Below are 18,292 nucleotides of genomic sequence, written 5' to 3' on the forward strand. Positions count from 1 at the left end.
TGTCCTGCTTTTCATTCCCTGCTCCCGGTAAGTACGGCACGGTTGAGTATTCCGGGCAGAGCAGGGCAGAGGCCCTGGGCGGGCAGGCGAGCGGAGCGGTGAGGAAGCAGAGTGTCCCTGCAGCCCTTGGGGTGGGCTCTGAGGAGGAGATGTGTGCTCTCTTCTGCCTGGTGGGATCGTGCAGGAGCTGGAAGGGGCTGGGACTGGGAAGAAGACGTGAGGCCAGAGGAGTGTCAAAGCAGTCACATAACGAGTCAGAGTACGGGCCATGTCCCGGCCAACTCTAACAGGTAACAAGATAGCAGAGAATATTCTGAATCCTTCCAGTCCCGTACACTTTTGTGTAAATATGAAATAGCCTCTTCTTCTTTTCTTTTTAGATATCTGAGCCAAGGCAGAAACGTACAGAGATCTATGCCAACCTCAGATGCAGTCAGTAATAAACTGCTGAACAAGTTTACAATAGGAAGAACATTTTTTGCTTTTTATGAAATCAGAGTTTTGACTTTGGACTGGCAGGATTATGCGAACAGAGGGAAAATCAGTTGCATGAAGGGTGTCATTGTAAATTTCAATAAATTTTCTATAAATTCAATTTATAGAAAAGCAAGTTGGGTAGGAAAAATTAAAGAGGTAGACTACCAACATTCTGTAAAGCAGATGAATAAAATAATAAGAATAGAAAAAGTCAGCATGTTGGGGAATTACAGGATTGTGTCTGACAGCTTCTGCCTGGAGACAGACGAGGCTGCATTCCTGCTGCAGCTGACTTGGGAAAGAGCAGGTTCCTTACAGATAATGAGTGTTTGCTTACAGATCAGAGATGGGCCTGAGCTGATGTGGAACTGAACTTGAAAATATTTGGGAGGTTTGTATTCAGGCCTGTTGCTACAGGGAACATATGCAGAGGGCTGCCAAAAAGGTGAAGAATTTGAAAGAATTGGAGGTTCTTTGAAGCTGGAGGTTGGGCAAGATAATTTCTTAAGATCTTTTCGAGCCCCCATTTTGATGAGTTGTAAAAATGTTGGAAATAGGTGTAAGAGTGGGGGGAGAAAATGGGAACTTGCTTATTTGCAGTGCAGCTTTTTATGTTACACCGTGAATGGGTCCCTGTTTGCCCAGTGTGTACAGAGTAAGAGTGGTGTAAAGGAGTCTTAAAGTAAATATTAGAATATGAACTTGAATAAATAGTAGTGTAAAGACAGGTATTAAGGCAAACAAAAGTCATGGCCTGAGACCAAAAGTTTCTTTATTAGGAAACATGTAAATTTCCCATTGCTTTTAGGAAAATTCCCACAAACACATCTGAAGCTCAGAGGGCAGAACTTCTCCAGGTAGACATGTTCAGAATAAAATACAGGTGGAGTTAGTAAAGGTACTAGTGACATTTGTGTAAAAGTGAGTATTCTCAGTTATATCACAGTCTCAGCACTCACATTACTGATAGACATTTCTAATCTTGAATCAAAGCATGACAGGAGGAGGAGAAGGAAAAACAGGTGAGGGGAAGAGGAATTGGGCAAGATTTTGTATAAAATCTGGCAACGATTTGGGAGAGTTTATTACCAAACATGACCCTGGTATCTCATTGTAACTTTTTGCAAGAGATGGCTGCTCATTTTTACAGCAGCGGGAATGTCCAGCAGTGCAGTCTCTCGGTGTCTTTGCAGTCGGAAGAGAAAGCTATGGCTTTCTTCTTTAGAGCTCTCTTCTTTATCTATGGACTCTCTTTATCCCTCCCGAGGCTGATGGTGGGAGCTTGGCACACAGAGCGCTGAATTACGGGGGCTCTGGGTGCTCTCAGTAGATGTCCTCATCTGCTGCTTCAGGTCAGGCCAGGATCCGCGTGCGGGGCACGCTGCTGTAGGAGAACACACTGCAGAAGAGCATCCCGTGGAAGAGGAGGGGACTGTCACACGCTGCTGCTTCACTGCAAACAGACAGCAGGGCTCGGGGCGAGCCGTCGGTCCCGCGGCTGGAGCGGTCCGACCGATGCCGGATGTAATGCCGTGGCATCATGTGGCGGTGCCTCGTCGGGCACCGATGCAACGTCACGCAATACGAACATCCGGTGCCACCAAACACGGTTTACGGTGCAATTAGAAGGCTGATAGCAGTGTTTGTAGCAATACACGAGGCAATGTAGATCTTAGTGATGTAATACCTACCGTTGCTATAGTAGTAAATAAAAAATGGGTAAACTCACTTTTTATTGCTACAGTGTCCGAATTAGAAGCTACGAATTAGTGTTCATCCTCACTTATGCCGCTAAGCTCCAAGCCTATATTCTTCTGGACATAATTCAACTGTTCTCTGAAGATCTGGTGAAGAGACAGTTTTCTAGCAGGAAAGGCAGGAGCCAGGAGCCTGACGTTGTGCTCATGGCTGCGTTACCAACCGGCTGCGTGACCACTGAGTCAGCCGTACCAGCTTGCCGAGCTTCTGTTTGCCCTCTTGGCTTTGCCTCGATCATCTTTTAGGGTTACAAGGAAGGATTTCTTTTTAATCTGTGTTTGTACAGCACCTGATACACAGGGCTCTAGGAGTCAGCGTGAGTCCTTACACGCTGCTGGAATGCAAGCAGCACGTTGTGTGGTGAAGAGCTGTGTTACACAACTGCGCTGTAAGGGCCAGAAAGCCGCCGCGCGGAGGCTGGGCACACTTACTCACGCTCGATTTATGTCTGTGCAGCTTCTAATCTTTAACCTGCAATTAGAGTCTTCCCTGGTAGTGTGACAAAGCCTTCCGTCTCAAGACAGCTCAATCAATGCCTTTCGGACTATATTTGAAGGTTGTACTACCATTACTATGTCAAGATAGAGTGTAATTTTTTTTTAAAAAACTTAGATCAATGTGCCAGTGAAAGCTCTGATAAAGATATAGCTACACAGCTGTAAAAGTGCACAGGACTGCGCAATATTTTTGCTTTTCAGACTAGAAATAGCCTTTTATAGCAGTGTGGCTGTTTCTGTATGGAAGGAAAAGACGAATTGACCACTTCAATCCTGCCGGTCTAATACAGCAACGTATTTTATGTGCAATTCCATGACAGGATTAAGCTGGGGGAAGCTCGTGTGCTTCACAGGTGTAATCTTGTCTTTTCCTTTTCCTTACTGAGCTAGGAAGTATTTTTCCCTCTTGCCTTCTCTCCTTTCTTTTGGAGCCGCCTTTTCCTGTCATACTACATACTCTCCAAAGAGCTTGGCATTTTTCCCTGCCCTTTGCAGCTTTGGAACACTTTCTTCCTGTTTCTCAATCCCTGCCATGACTGCAAGTAAGGCAGAGGTGGTGCCTTAGTTTTGCTGCTGCTTCTAAGATACTTAGGAAATCTGTGGACCTGTAGTACTGCAAGATTACACCCGTAATGAAAAAAAGATTACAAAAATGCAACGTGGGTTAATGAGTGCCCTGCAAAATGACTTAATGAGTGCCCAGATCCTTAAAGGGTCAGGTTCAAGTTTAGGGCAACAATAGCCACTGGTGGCCAGCAGTTTGATTCTCCAACATTTTCATTGCCCATGTGGCCAGATAATTAAAAAAAAGATACAAAAAGAAAGACTGGACCTAGGTTTGGCCACCAACCAAGAGCTTACCAGGAAAGTGCAAATGAAAACATGTGTTCCCAAGCGGGCCATGGTTCTGGGGTCCTTCGCAGTGCCAGGGATGCTGTTGCTTTAAGGATTAAAAATAATTAGATGCCCACTGTTCTCAGAAACAAGAAACACCCCTCAACATGTCCAGCAGATCCTTCCTACTATCCTTTTTCTTTGTGGCTTTATCTGTACGAAAGAAAAGATGGTGGGAAGTGATACCATAGACCTCTGCATTGCTTCCCAGAGTTCACATAAGACTTTACTATGAGGTAGCAGGCCGGCAGTTAATTATTATTTCAGACTGAGGTCTTGACATTAGTGCCAGTCAGCTCACGATTTGCCATTGATAAAAGCACTGCGCAGTGCCAAGTGCAGCAGTGCTTCAGAGACAGCAGCAAAAATAGAAGCCCTGGTTGCTTAGCAAGTGACTGTAAATTTAGCAAATGCCCATTTATCTCTCTCTTTCTCCCATCACCAGGTAAAGGATGACCCTCAAGTCTAATTAATTTCGATGGGATTAAAATTTACCTTCTTATGTTTCTCCTCAGAGATTTTCCAGTAGTGGTAGTGTTGCTTTCTGTCCTAGGTGAGCTTCCTTCTCAGTTGTTAGCTCCGTTTTACAGCAGCTCTAAACCACTGCAGCTGGGGACTCGGCGCTGTTGAGGATTATTTGGAAGCTCAGCAAACCAGCATGTACTGGATCCACAGGGCAGTGGATCCGTTCAAACTCTTTGATATCTATTTCAAATAAGCTTTTTAAAAATGTTATTTTAGAAAAGCTCGTGAGGGCTTAAGCAGCGGTTGAAATTAAATCGGGCAGCGTAAGCTAATGGCATGACTCATGGGAAGGAAATAGAGCAGCATTTGGTAAAAACTGTGCAGTAACAAAGAGTCTTTATATTCATAAATTCATACAAGCTAACCTGAGTTACAAAAAGGTTGTTAAAGAGGCAGAAAACTAAATTCTGGTCTTGAGATTCTCTCAGTTCTTAAAGACTTATCTTTCCATCAGACACTTTCCTTTCCCTCCTCAGTCTCTCTCCTACACCTGGTTACTTGAGAGGAGAGAGGAGGATAAAAAGGTGATCTTTGGTGAACGGCCTGTGGCATTTCTGCACGCTGCACCAGTACCTGTGTTTAGAGTGAGTTAAAATAACAATACAGATCCACCAGCTGTGATTTTATGCAGATCTTTGCTAAACCATTGGCTCATAACTGTGGAAGTAAATCACATGTTTTTGACAGCAGCCATTTGGTCATTGCTGGATTGAGCAGGAGTGTGGTACGAACACTGTTGTGTCAGCAGAGCTTAGAGCTTGGACACGCCAACGAAAGACACGCTTCCGAGGGCTGGAGCACCTCTGCTATGGAGACAGGCTGGGAGAGTTGGGGCTGTTCAGCCTGGAGAAGAGAAGGCTCCGGAGAGACCTTCCAGCAGCCTTCCAGTGCCTAAAGGGGCTACAGGAAAGCTGGAGAGGGGCTTTGGACAAGGGTGTGTAGTGACAGGACACGGGGCAATGGCTTTAAACTGAAAGAGGGGAGATTTAGATTAGATATAAGGAAAAAATTTTTTACAATGAAGGTGGTGAGGCACTGGCACAGGTTGCCCTGAGAAGCTGTGGCTGCCCCATCCCTGGAAGTGTTCCAGGCCAGGTTGGATGAGGCTTTGGGCAACCTGGTGTAGTGGAGGGTGTCCCTGCCCATGGCAGGGGGGTTGGAACTGGATGATCTTTGAGGTCCCTTCCAACCCAAACCATTCTAGGATTCTATGATGTGCTGATGTTACTGAATCGAAATCCTGGCTCTGAGACTGTGTGATGATAATCTAAAATCAGCTGATCGAATTAAGAAATAATGGAAGTTATACAGGGCTTTATATAGTGTCAAGGGAAAATAAAGTATCAGGCCCAGTCTTTTATTGTGTCCCTGAGCAAGTTGAAACTGGTTTAATTTCACAGTTCATGTGAGTGATGAGCATTCATCTGTGACTTGTTGGGTAGGTTTGTTTGGGTGTGAGCAGCCTTTGACACAGCTGATCACGAGGCACTAGAAAGCTTTAGGAAGACAAGCGCTCCAGCAAATATAGGATGATTTTACCGAGAATCCTGCCCAGTGAAGTAAGGATGTCGTGGCTTAGCCCGGCCGGCAACTAAAGGCCACACAGCTGCCTGCTCACCCTCACCAGCCCCAGGGGATGGGGAAGAGAATTAAAGGGGAAAAGGGAAAGAGACCCGTGGGCTGAGATAAGAACAATTTACTACTACTAATAATATATGAATATATATATATGTATAATGATAATAATATATACAAACTAGTGATGCACAGTGTAATTGCTCAGCACTTGGTGACCCACCCTGTCTCGGACTAACGATCCTGAAACGGCTATCTCCTGACATCACAATCCTGCAAGAGTGAGAGGCCCAAAAAGAGAGAGAGAGAGAAAGAGTACTCCAAGAGTCCCAGAGTGGGAGCCCTGGAAGAGCAAAAGCCCTTTTTCTCCAGTCAACCCTCATTTTTATACTGGGCATGACACTGCATGATATCTAAATTCAAATCATACAAGGAGTTGTGGACCCTCTGTCCCGGCCATGCCCCCCAGCCTGTTGTGCTCCTGCACATGGGCAAAACCAGGGGAAGCTGCGAAGTCCCTGAGGCCTCAATGCCAACTGTAAACGTCAGTGCGTTATCAACGTCCTTCTCACAACGAGCCCCAGACTAAAACCAAACCACGGGGCTCTTCTGGCTGCTAAAAAGAAGAGCTGACTCTGTCCCAGCTGAAAGCAGGACAAAGGATAAGGCCTTACTCAGAAGGAGTGTTGCTGAGAGTGGAAACACTGTGCAGGTTACGCACTGCAGAATGCAGAGTAGGTGGATGCTGAAAACAAGCTGAGAGGAGAGTGAATGTGTATGGTCCAGCAAAAACCAGACACGAAGAGCGTACGTGTTCCCAGGTGGGCCGTGCTCCAGGGGGATGTACCCGGAGCAGGTTCGCTGGCTTTGCTGCCAGGTGAGAGAAGAGGTGTGCAAATGTTAATGGGTTTTGCTTAAAAGGCATCAGACAATAGTGCTGACAGGTTTAAGAGGGATGTTTTTAGATGGATACACATGTAAGATTGAGAGTAGGAACATGCCTTGGATGAGTCAGTGGGCGAATTTACTAAACATGTAGGAATATCCAGTTTCTGGGAAGGGTTGGAATGATGCTGGATGCTCTGGCAAAGGCAGTGATTAGCAAAATCCTTTATGTGAGGTCTGCCATATCTTACAATCTGCGTTCAGGTAATGAGACCTAGTGCATTAGTGCATTGCTGCAGAATTCAGAGAATTCAGCGCTGAGTGGGAACGGAGCGTAGGATGTCCTTAGGAATACTCCCAAACAACAAGAGAGCCGTGAACAGCAAAGACAAAAGATTGCTGGAAAAGAACAAAACAGGTATGAAGGAACAGGTACCATTTAGTGTTTCCTAATGAAACAGTCAGGGCCCCAAATAGAAATTCAGAGGCTGGAAAACCAAGACTGCTTTCCCTGGGGAGCAGTTTGTGGAAGCAGTTAGAAGGTCCCAAGCCTTTTACAGACACGGTTACAACAAAGCTAATGAGTGTCGTTGGTCCTTAGCAGAAGATGGCTTATGGCTGTAGCCACCCAGAGCTCTGGCCGGAGGCAGCTGTCCCACACCGCAGCAGCACACAGCCATCTGAGGCACAAAGATTAAAAACATAAAAAACAATCACAGCACAGCCAAGAGAAGGAGGTAAAAGTTTGTGTTGTTTGTAGTAGAATCCGCTGTAGGGAGTTAATGGGGAGTTAATCTGCACTTCCCAGTAACAGAGCTGCGATCCCTGCAATATTCGGGAATTGTTACGAAGGAGAAGAACGATGCTGAAGTGTTTCAGTGCCATTAGAAAGTAAAGCACAATCGTTTCACCTGGAATACCAAATCCAGTGAAAACACCTTACAGTGAAGGAGCACAGGAAGTTCATGACTGGTCTGCAGCTGTTAGGACATTTTGGTCTCTCCTGATCTCTCCCAGGGAGAGCCCAGACCCCCACCTCGCTTTCCGGGACTAAAGCTCCTGCCCTTTCTGTGAGATCACACAGAAAAGAAGCCAGAAAATCTCAGTCAGTACTGGAATCACCAGGTCTGCCTGGTCTGCCTCTCCTGTGAAATCTCTTTTTGACTTCTGCTGTATGATAAATGAGTAAGGAAACAGAATTTCAGGGAGAGGAAGTGATAACTTCTAATTATCCTTCGGGGCAGCACGATAATCTAGGCTGAGCTGATTAGTCATCCAGAACAATTAAAATATTGCTTTATAATATTTGAGTAACTTGACCTCTGCCAATGACTGCAATATCTGGGAAAGGCATTGCTTGCTAGGGGAAGAAAAAAGTAGATGCACTAAATGATCTCACTCCTCTGAGGTTTTTAGGAGAGACTGTGATCAAACAAACTTCAGCTGGGATTTGACAAAGAACTTTGTTATACCCCTACGGCGAAGTGGCAGACACTGACCTAGTGTGTCTTGATCCATGTCCGGCGCGTCGCATGAGCCTTGGTTTCAGAAAATATTCTGTGCCATAAGTTCCTTTAGAATATCTGAGCTGTTGTGACGTCTTGATAAGGGGCTGTTTCCGTGTATGAGATCAAGTATCAGGGATTAAACTCCTGGCGTTTTGCATCCAAATGAGATTTCTACTGGAACAGAAATATTTGCATTTAGAAATCGATTGTGTGAAACAATGTGCTACAATTTTAATTATCCTTTGCTAATTAGACTTTCTAGGATTAAAGTTCCAATGTGAATTTCGTATAGAATCTCTCACTTCTCTAAAGTATAATCCATTGTCCTGTGATTACTATTAATCTAGTCAGATCATTTGCTTGCTTTGCTCGTATTTAACAGATCTTACCGCAGTCAGGGAGGAATTGGGAAGCAAAGAACACACACAAAAAAAAAAACGTGGCTTAATCTTTCAGAAGAAGTTTCTTCACATTTTGAAATTTAGCCAGCACATGTCAGATAAGTCAATTAAGTACCCGCCGTGGAAAGAATACAAACCCACCACTCATTTATCAAACGAAAAGAAATACGGATGATCTTCCTCTCGTCCAGGTCAAACTTCAGGGATTGTGGTGGCCTCTAATGCCCTCTAATGGACGGATCTGTTGGAGCGATGTCCTCTTGGAGTGCAAATAGCGGGGAAAGAATCCCGTATCTCAAAGGAGAAAGGGCTCTGGCACTGCCAGTGAGGCTGCCCAGCTTTCACTGGGAGGCGGCCAGCTCTTAGATTAAACCCCTTGTTTAAGGGGTGTGTAGCTTAGGGAGATTAAGTCACCTCTCACCAAAAACTTGGCAAATCTCTTCCTTCCTCCCTTCCTTCCTCATTTGCTTAAGTTTGTTTGTTTAGCTTCACTCCAGAACAGTAGGAAAATATTTTTGATGCTGCTTTTTGAGACATGTTCTTCATGAGCGTATCCGTAAGCTGGAGCCCTTTCCTACCCCATCCATGAATTATTATTGGTTAGATTTTGGCAGAATGCAGAGATCTCTCTGAATATTGTGGCTGTATTGCCTTAAGTGGGTATTATTCCTGCCTGATTGCTATGGGATACTTAGAGAGCAAATATATAAACAGTTGAAAAGGAGATTTGACAAATTCGTGGAGGAAGGGCCCAGAGGAGCGGTTCTGCCTCCAGGAATCCCAGAACTGCTGTCTGCTGGGAATTTGAAGGGTATGTCAGCCCAGGGAGTGCTCTGCCTGCGCGGCTGTGCTGCCCGGGCACGGTCTGTAAGCGGAGCAATGGACTTGCTGGGAAAAATAACAGACAGCAGTTCTGGGAGTGGTGGTGCGATCCCTCCCGGAGGCAGGTGCCAGCCAGGGACGAGCGATCCCATCTCCCGCCAGGACAGCGCTGGCAGAGCGCGGATGTCCGCAGCCCGAGTGAGGCCTCACTCCACACAGTTTCAGACTGGTTTTAAGGCTGGTGTTTCCAACAGGGGGACCCTTCCCAGATGGAGCTGAGCTGGTTGCAGGTGCTACAATTTTCAGCTGTTTGTTCCTGCCTGTCTGCCAAACGCTGCTGCTCCTGCTTCTCTGCCAGCCCAAGGGACCGCTGGAGGAGTTCCTGGGTGTGAGGAGGATAAGCCCTGGCCCTCAGAGGTCTTTTTAATCATAAGTTAATAACCAATTCTAGGTAAGATCTTTGCTCCTCTGAATGCATTGGATGTTTTGTGTTCGTTTCTGCTTTTATGATTTTTTGTGACAAAGCTTTTTCTGTCGGTCCAAACAGCTTCTGGGTGAGCAGTGGAGTGAACCAGACTCTGTGATCTCGGGGAGCTCGGTGCTGGCCCTGCTCCCGGGTACCCTGTGCACCTGCATGGGGAAGAAAGCCTGTGGGAGCTGGAAGTCTTGGAGAACAGACCCCTAGCCTCATCCTATGTTCCAGAGTCTGAAATAACCATTTACCTCTTCAAGGGGAATGTTGGGGAGAGGAACAAGTGCTCATAAAATGGTGCGGGGATGCAAAGTGCTCTTTTGCTGATGTGGTTATCGACTGAGCCTTTCTTTGTGCTCAGATGCACAAATACAGTTGGGGACCAGCTTCATTCCACTCTGTTAAGGTTTTGATAATTAAGCAAATACAGACACATATCATGAAGGTTTGGTTTGGTTATGGAAATATATAACCAATATATTAGAAGACTTTTCTAGAACATAAGACAACATTTGGTTCTTAAAATCTTCTTGAAACACATCAATGCTGCCCGTTCTAATGCACTCTAATGCAGAGGAATCGATGGCCTTTACACCACAGCTAGTTTATGGTACACAGCAGATGAATAATACAAAATTCAGTGCACTTAACAGCCCAATATTAGACTCTGCAGTTTGTATAAATCAGAATGATTTTGCATTTCCTGAAAGATGGTACCACACGTTGTACAGACAGAAAACTGCTATTTATTCTTCAACCGATTGCTTTTTTCTTTAATAAAATATTTGCAACTGATTTTCATGTTTTTATAAAACATCTGCTTCTTCAAATATTTGCTGTGAACCAAGTTCCTGAGTTTGTTGCTAGAACGCAATGGAATTGTTCACACTGTAAATCCGAATTACAGGGATTTCATTGTTCGTTAATTACAGGGAAAGAACATACATGTCAGAATATATTTCGTATTGCTATTTCTAGTAATAATTAATATGTACTATGATAATAGCAAGAGTCTCTGAGTCAAATCAAGGCCCCTGCTGGGTGGAGTAACAAATAAAGTCCATTTAATTCTCCAGTTTTTCAGTACCCATTTGTTAATTTTCAATCCTGTGTTCAAGAGGTCTTACCTCAAGTTGCATCTTTGTTTATATTGTCAGAATTTTAACTTGTCTTGTGCTTCTGTCTGCCCAGAGCGAGAACAAATTAACATTCCCAAGAAGGAAACTGGAAGTGGCTGTTTATTTTTGTTATCCGTGTATCCTACTTTTCTGAGTCACGAAGAGTAAACAATTGGCTGGGTGCTCTATAACCAGGCTGGGGAGGAATTTTTTGTGTGCTACATTCCATGTTTTTAGTTATTGCTGGAGTTCTGCAGGGAAGCCTGGAGATGTGACAGAAGCCGTTACATGGAAATAAACTAAGTTATTAAAGAATAAGCATTTTTATTTAAAAGGTAAAATACAGATATACATTCCAGTCTGTGTATAACATCAAAACTGTGGATAAATCTCTGTCCGTGGCTTTGAAATGGCCATAGCAATTTGAATAAAGTCCGCACCTGCCAGCTGTCTTGTCTCTGCCCAGAGGCGGCGTGAAGCATCCTGTAAAATCCCTCCGGAACCTCCGAGCCGTGCCCGCCCGGAGCCTGGGGGGGGGAGCGCTCCCGAGCACCCGCGGCCGAAGCGTGGGGACGGGGTTTACAGCAGCTGATGGAACAAATCGTCCCGAGGGACTAAACCCTCCTGTTTCCAAGAGTAGTTCGTACCATTTCGGTAGTTTTTAACGGGTTAAACCGCGGCACTCGGGGGGGTTTCGCCTCTCTCGCTCCCCGCTCAGCGGCGGTGGGTGCTTCCGCCTCCGGTGGCGCCGGGGGCAGCTGCCCGGTGCCAGCGCTCCTGGGCGCGATTCCGCGGGGGCAGCCGAATCCCCCGCGCGGCCCTTCCACGCCCCGCCGGGGCACAACGAACCGCCCGTCGGGCAGCGCCCGCGGGGAAACCGGAGGATCAGCCGTAGAGTACGGCCCGCAGCCCGTTCTGGGCACCGACAGCACGAGCGGCGCTCGGCCTCGCCGCTGCCGGGGAGCGGGGCTGCTCGGGGAGAACCGCGGGGCCCGGCCGCGCTCCCGCCGCCCTGCCCGGTACCCGCCGCGCCCCGTGCCCGCCGGGGCAGCCCCGGGCCCGGCGGCACCGGCTACCGGTCGCGCCCGGGGCGGCGGATCCGCCGGCGCTGGCAAAGCCCCGCCCCGGCGCACGGCGCATGCGCACAGCCCCTCCCGCGCCCCGCCCGGCCCCTCTGCGGCGCAGGCGCGGGGGCGGGGCGGGGCGGGGGGAGCGCAGGCGCGGCGCGGCCCCGCCCCACCGGCGCGCATGCGCAGCGCGTCCCCGCGACCGCGCAGGCGCCGCGCGCCGCCGCCCGCGTCTCGGCGCTCCCCCTGGCGCGGCGGCCGCGGCGCTGCTGCTCGGGCGGGCGGGGGCGGCTCGCGCGCCCGCTTCCGGTGTGGTGTCATGGCGGGCCCGGGGCGCTGAGGGCCGCGGAGCGCGCCTGGGACACGGAGAGACCCCCCCCGCCCCCTCGCCGGCGCCTCTCCTGCCGCCCTCCGCGGGGATCCTCCCCGGCCCTGGCCGGGCAGGCGGGGGGACATGGCGGCCCACAAGCCGGTGGAGTGGGTGCAGGCCGTGGTGACCCGCTTCGATGAGCAGGTAGCGGGGGCGGCCGGGAGGAGGGGCGGCGGCGCGGCCGGGCCCGCCGCGCTGGGCCGGGGCCGGCGGTGAGGGGCCTCTGCGGGCCGGGGCTGGCGGGGGCCGGGGTCGCGGGCCGCTGCGGGCGGGGAGGGGGCGAACGGCGGGGGGGGCTGTCCCCCTCCCCGGGGCGGGGGTGGCGGGCGGGAGCGCTGCCTCCTGCCGTCTCTCCCGCCGCCGGTTTGCAGCCCGTGTGGGGAGCCGGGCCCCGCTCAGCCCCGGCCGGGGGCGGCGGCGCCCATTGTGCCGGGCAGGGCGCTGGGTGGGGCCGGTGCCGCCCGCCCGCCCTCCCGTTATCCTTCCTGGCCAACCTGGTGCTTCCCACCTCTGTCGGGAGGGGAGATCCCGCTCCGGCGGCCGAGCGGCCGCCCCTGTGCCCGTCTGCTCGAGGTGCGGCGGCGTTTGAGGCGGTTCTGGGCGGGGGGGGTGGCGGGGTGCCCGGTTCCTCTTAACTTCTGCACCCCCACCCCTACCGCAGGTGTGTTTGCTTCTCATGGACGTTCCTGAGAAATTCACTTCTTCGCTTTGCACCGTCTTCTTCCTCAGGAGGAAGGCGAAGCCCCAGCAGCGAGTTCAGGGGGACTGCGGGAACGCGCTCCGGCGTTTGTGCCTGCTCCCCGCAGCGCAGCGGTGGATGTCAGTGGGAAATTCCATCCGCATCACTGGGAGCACAGTGGTGTGGGGTGGAGAGGGTTCTCTGTCCAATGTTGTTGTAGCGATAGGTATTTATTTCTCTTTACAAAAATCGGTGCCAGTGGCTTGGCGAAGGATTTTCTGAATGGAAGGGAGAGAGATGTGTTGGCCTTAGACTTGGCATTTCTTTGGTCCACATGCAGAAACTGCTCACTGGGATTAGGTGGCGTGACTTTCTCGGTGGGGCTAAGCTCGGTGTTTAGACTCTGCGTTTTTACTCCTGAGATACGTGCCCGACATGCAAGCGTGCGAGCTCGGTTCAGGCTGAGGGATCAGTTTGTGCACAGTGAGTACAGCCCCTGTGTCGAACGGGGCGGCTCTGCCGGACCCGGTTCCGTGTAACGTCCGTCGAAACACTGAGCTGTCCCTACAGACGGAGTTTTGTTCACCTGCTTTGTAATCACACGTCCCTCTCAGCGATGCCGGGCTCTCAACAACCCGCAGGAAGATCGTGGCCCGATTGAATAAAAATAAACTGCTCCTTTTTGCATTTGGAGTTAAGCTGCTGTGAGTGAAGTTTAATTTAAAAAGGAAAATATCAAACTTTGTCTTTTGACATTAAAATAATGCAGATTTTTCCAATATATTTCAGGCATATTTGCATAGTTAACTTACCCGCTCCCCTCCCCCGTTATCTTGAGTCACAGATCGTTTTTCCGTGAGCTGAAAAAGCATGGTACTGATTATGCTGCAAAGAGTGCAAGAAAATGTTTCTTTGTGTCCTGGTGTTAAAAGGCCGTAGGCTTTGTCGCTTGCTTTGTTATGTATGTTGTGGAACTGGGCTCGCCAACATCTGTTAGAAGTTAAGAACTTCAGCTTTTTAAACAGAATTTTTTTCTATGTATTTTATGGGATAGTTGCAGATAGGCCTATGAGAGGAATCCTCTCCTGGCGGGGAAAAAAGCTGTCCTGATTTTTGAGGTGCTGAGATATTGGAGTTGCAGGGATAACGTACCTCCAACACGTTATGGACTGTTGCAGTGTGATAGGTGCTATCTACAAAATTTGATTAGTTTATTGCATTCTTTTGTTTAACCAGTGCAATTATTTTTTAAAAAATATTGTGTCATCAAGTGAATGAAGCAAGGATGAGACCTTAATCTCCACTTTTTTTGTGAGAAATCTTCTCTCATTTATTCATTTCAACTCAGGGTTCTCAGTTTTGTTCGTTTGCCTTTACTGCCTCGTTTCCTCGACGTTGCTTAGGCTGACATCAGGGTGGAAAGGTGACTTCTTGACTGAGTACCAGGTTATCGCGACACCATCACCACTGCGAAATGCGTTGTTGATCGGTGGTGATATTTGTGTGCTTCTTGTGACTCCTCACTTTTGTGTCATCGTTGAGGAGTTACGTGGTTATTAAATTACCTACTTGTTACGTTTTAAACTGCTCACTTGAGCAGCAAGTTCATACTCCATAAGAATATACGGAATATATGCGTGTTATTTTGGTGCTGATAATGCATTTTTGAGTTTTTGCATGCTCTGCCTGCCCTTCCAAATTCAGGACCTCTTGATTCAGCGCTGAAGGAGCCGCTGCTTACTATGTCATCGGTGAGCCTGAGTAAGGAAGGGCAGTTGGTGTTTGTTGTGAGTTGTGTACTTTTGTTGTTGTTTTTTTCTGTGGGTGAGAAGACAACATTTTTCAAGGTTTCTTCCTTCCTTTACAAAGGAGGAAAATGTAACCATCTTCCACCAAAACTTATAGATCTAGACAGGCTTTTCATTCATTTGCTGACTGCTCGAATCCACTTTAAGACAGATGAAACAACAAACTGGGAGAATGTTAATCTGTACTGAAAACAGGAAAAATCAGCGCAGACCAGTCTGTTCTTGTCTGCTCTTGTTTATTGTTACAAACGCTGCTTTAACCAAAATCTGCTTTTGTGAGTACAGTCCTGTGGGCCCAAGTGACTGGCAGGCAGTTTTATGAATTAACCAACGCTGGGCTGGCTGAGGAAATTTTTGGAGTGTAGTGCCAGTCTGGCCCAGCTGCGCTGGCCTCCGAGGCTGCCGCTGCTGCCATGCACCCTTCTTCCAGCCACCCTCGAGGGATGCCTGAAGGTCCAGCTGGTGCACGAGGGAGCTGCTGATGGTGTGTGTGAGGCCAGGTCACGCCTCTTGTGCAGCACGTATGAAGTCTTTCGATTGATTTTGTACGTAGGACTGTTTGTTGTATTTTTCAAAACTTAAAAAGATCAGGAGAGAATTAGGCTGCAGTAGCACAAAGAGGCTAAGCTGTGTTTTAGTGAAATTCTCTGTGGTTTTGGACATAATCAGGTCTTTGTAAAATAAAATTATCTATGGAAATGTTCACTCACAGTTTTAGGTACTTTAGTAATGTGCTACAAGCTGAATTCATGGGAAGTGATACAGTAGTGAAATAGTGTAGTCAGAGAAGCCTTACTGCCTAAACCATTTAAATCTAGACTGTTTCAAAACTATCAGATATAATAAGAGGTATTAATCCTATATAAACTTGTGGCAACTTAAGTGATTATGATATGCTTCAAAGAAAGAAGCCCTTTATTATGTGGATTATGGTTCAGGCTCCTTATTTGTGGTTTGAGACACTGCTTTCAGTTAAGAACATTTTCCTAAAAACTGAAAGCCAGTAGGAATGTTCCCTTCTTACTTTCATTAAAGGCATTGAATTAAAGCAAATATTCCCTCCTCCTGTTGATTCCCTCTGCAGCATTTGAGATCTGTGCAGAACTGGAGACCTGAAAGCACTGGCTGCAAGTCCCAGCTCTGTGCTCCCCATTGCTGTTGCTCATCTCGACTGGTTAAAAGTCCCTACAAGACATGTTTTCAAGTGTCTCACGTGAGTTCTGCTGACGGAGCTCCTGAGCGAGCGGTACCTTTGGCTGAAACGTCAGGCTGCTCTGTGCAGATGGAACTTTTCATGGATTTCCACAGGAGCTAAGAACCAAGGCAGACTGTAACACTGCTCTTAAGCACAAAGGGTGCTGTTTCATCTTTCTGTAACATAGACCTGAAGCAGCTTTGATCCCGTTTTTCTAACGCAGCGTGTGTAAGGTATTTCAAAATGAAGTGCTCTACTGCGTGCAGGTGATACCCTAAAGAATAGATGAAGGAGTGGCCCACGTGCCACAGATGTTACCTGAGTCCATTAATGAGCTGCCAAAAAGCATCAAGATGACTTGGTGATCCTTCCTTACATAACACAGCAGTTTGTGTTAACAGTTCGGGTAAATACACGTCTGTTCACAGTATCAAGTCTTAGTTAAACTTTCGAAAATATTATTTTTTCTTTTAGAGCAACCTACATAAAATATTTTCAGAGTTCTGCCTTCTTCTGAAGACTTAGTTGTGAACTTCTTTTGCTAAATGCTGCCTTTTTAGAAGGTGCTGCAGTGCATGTTTGTAGTTGGGAGGAAGATGCCTGTTGACTTTTGAAGATCTGTGTCTGGTTCTGGCAGTACTGATGCTGAGGAAGGAGTGGTGCTGTGTATACTTTGTCTCTCACCACTACCTCTGTGCTTTGCAGCCTGCTGAAGAAGTTTCAATAAATTATTTGAAAGGGGAAAGCTAGGTAGATTTCTCTGCTGCTAAGGATGGCACTGGGGATTTTTTTTTTTTGAGGTGTTATGTTTTTTACTTTCTCCAGAATCTGAATCAGAAGCCTCAGATGCATTCATACATCTCAAGCTGCGTACTGAAAATGATAAGCCCATTCTAGACAAGTGGAGAATTTCCTAATTTTCTTCCCAGGGATGGTCTCCCACCTTCCCCTCTCCAAAGGTGCTTTACACCTCGGTGCTTTTCAGGAGGTGGAGGTGGTGGAGGCAGCGAGAGGCTCAGCAGCTGCCACCGCTGGGATGTTGGACCTCGGAGGTGCAGAGTTGCAGAGTGCCTGTGTTTGCTTGGTGGCTGCTGCCTGTGTTGAGGGGTTTGTCAGGATGATGATTTCAGCAGCTGCCGTTCCAAATCCTGTGGCAGACTCGGTCTGTCTGTCATTTTGAATTCCTCATGTTCTGCAAAGTTGAATCTTGCACAGAAAAAGTTGAAATAGTGACTTTGTTTGAAGCGATAAAGCGCTTACACTTGCTCCATAACCTCTGGAAACAGAGCATTAAATACAATTTTTTATTAAATAGAGATGATTAAACTTTGTGTTCATTAATTACAGATGATAAAGAAAGGATCCATGGCTTAATGTTAGCCTTTCTCAACAGAGCAAGTAGAGGATCTTGCAAATGTTCAAGCCTGTTAAGTGTCGTTTGAGATCAACATCCACGTCTGTTCAGCAAAAGATTGTTCCTGATTGTATCAGACTAGAGGATACCTGAAAGAGGTGCTAATCTCTTCTGCAGACATAGAAAACAACGTTTTTCTTAATAATTAACATCTATGATCAAAGAAAGGGTCCTTAACTGAACGCTTTTTGGTAAAAGTCCATCAGTCTCTCGACTGAGGCCACTTCCAAAGATATGACAGCCTTGCATGCTGTCAGATACCACAACTTTTTAAACAGCTTTGCACTGTCTTTAAAGTTGCAAAGCCAGTTTTTATAATTTCACCATAAAGATCTTAAGAACGCATGTTAAATCTTTTTTTTTTCCTCTGGAATAGCCAAGTACTTTTTTTTTTAAATTGGCACAGTTATTGTCTCACAAGTCTGACGAGACTGAAACACCTTTATCTCCAGAAGGAGCTAGGTAAGAGTGATTAGGCATAGGGAAACCTTGGGTTTTCTCTTTCCAGCAGTACTGGAGACCTGCTGGGTATCGCTGTAGACAGAAAATTGGCTGGACAGTCTGTGGCTGCTGCCACCACTGTGGGACGGTTGGCAGCGTGTGCTGTATGGATGCATGGGGGCAGTACGTTTTCAGGTGCCACAGTTCTTGTGTGTTGAAAAAGCTTCTGCAGCGGTGTTGTAGGATTGTTTTCCAAGGGCCATGTGCTGATTCTCTGCAAGTTGGTCTAGTCGCACATTTTTCTGTTATTTTCGAATAATATTATTTGTGATTAGTGATTTAAGTTACATTTTTCATGAAGATGGAAGAATTTCATTTTACTTTGG

The 18,292-nt window shown here is 47.4% G+C and overlaps 1 protein-coding gene across 4 annotated transcripts in view; it reads left to right on the forward strand.

The window, feature by feature from the left end:
* The first annotated feature begins 12,453 nt into the window (after window positions 1-12,453).
* The window catches only part of NF1 (neurofibromin 1), a 90,037-nt gene continuing 84,198 nt past the window's right edge, over window positions 12,454-18,292 (forward strand). For all 4 annotated transcript variants that reach the window (XM_086624768.1, XM_086624767.1, XM_086624769.1 and 1 more), the window contains exon 1: window positions 12,454-12,513. In XM_086624768.1, coding sequence (XP_086480894.1) covers window positions 12,454-12,513 — 60 coding nt within the window. The remainder of the gene's footprint in view (window positions 12,514-18,292) is intronic.

This window comes from Tauraco erythrolophus, chromosome 21 (genome assembly GCF_009769465.1).
Source record: "Tauraco erythrolophus isolate bTauEry1 chromosome 21, bTauEry1.pri, whole genome shotgun sequence".
NCBI lineage: Eukaryota > Metazoa > Chordata > Aves > Musophagiformes > Musophagidae > Tauraco > Tauraco erythrolophus.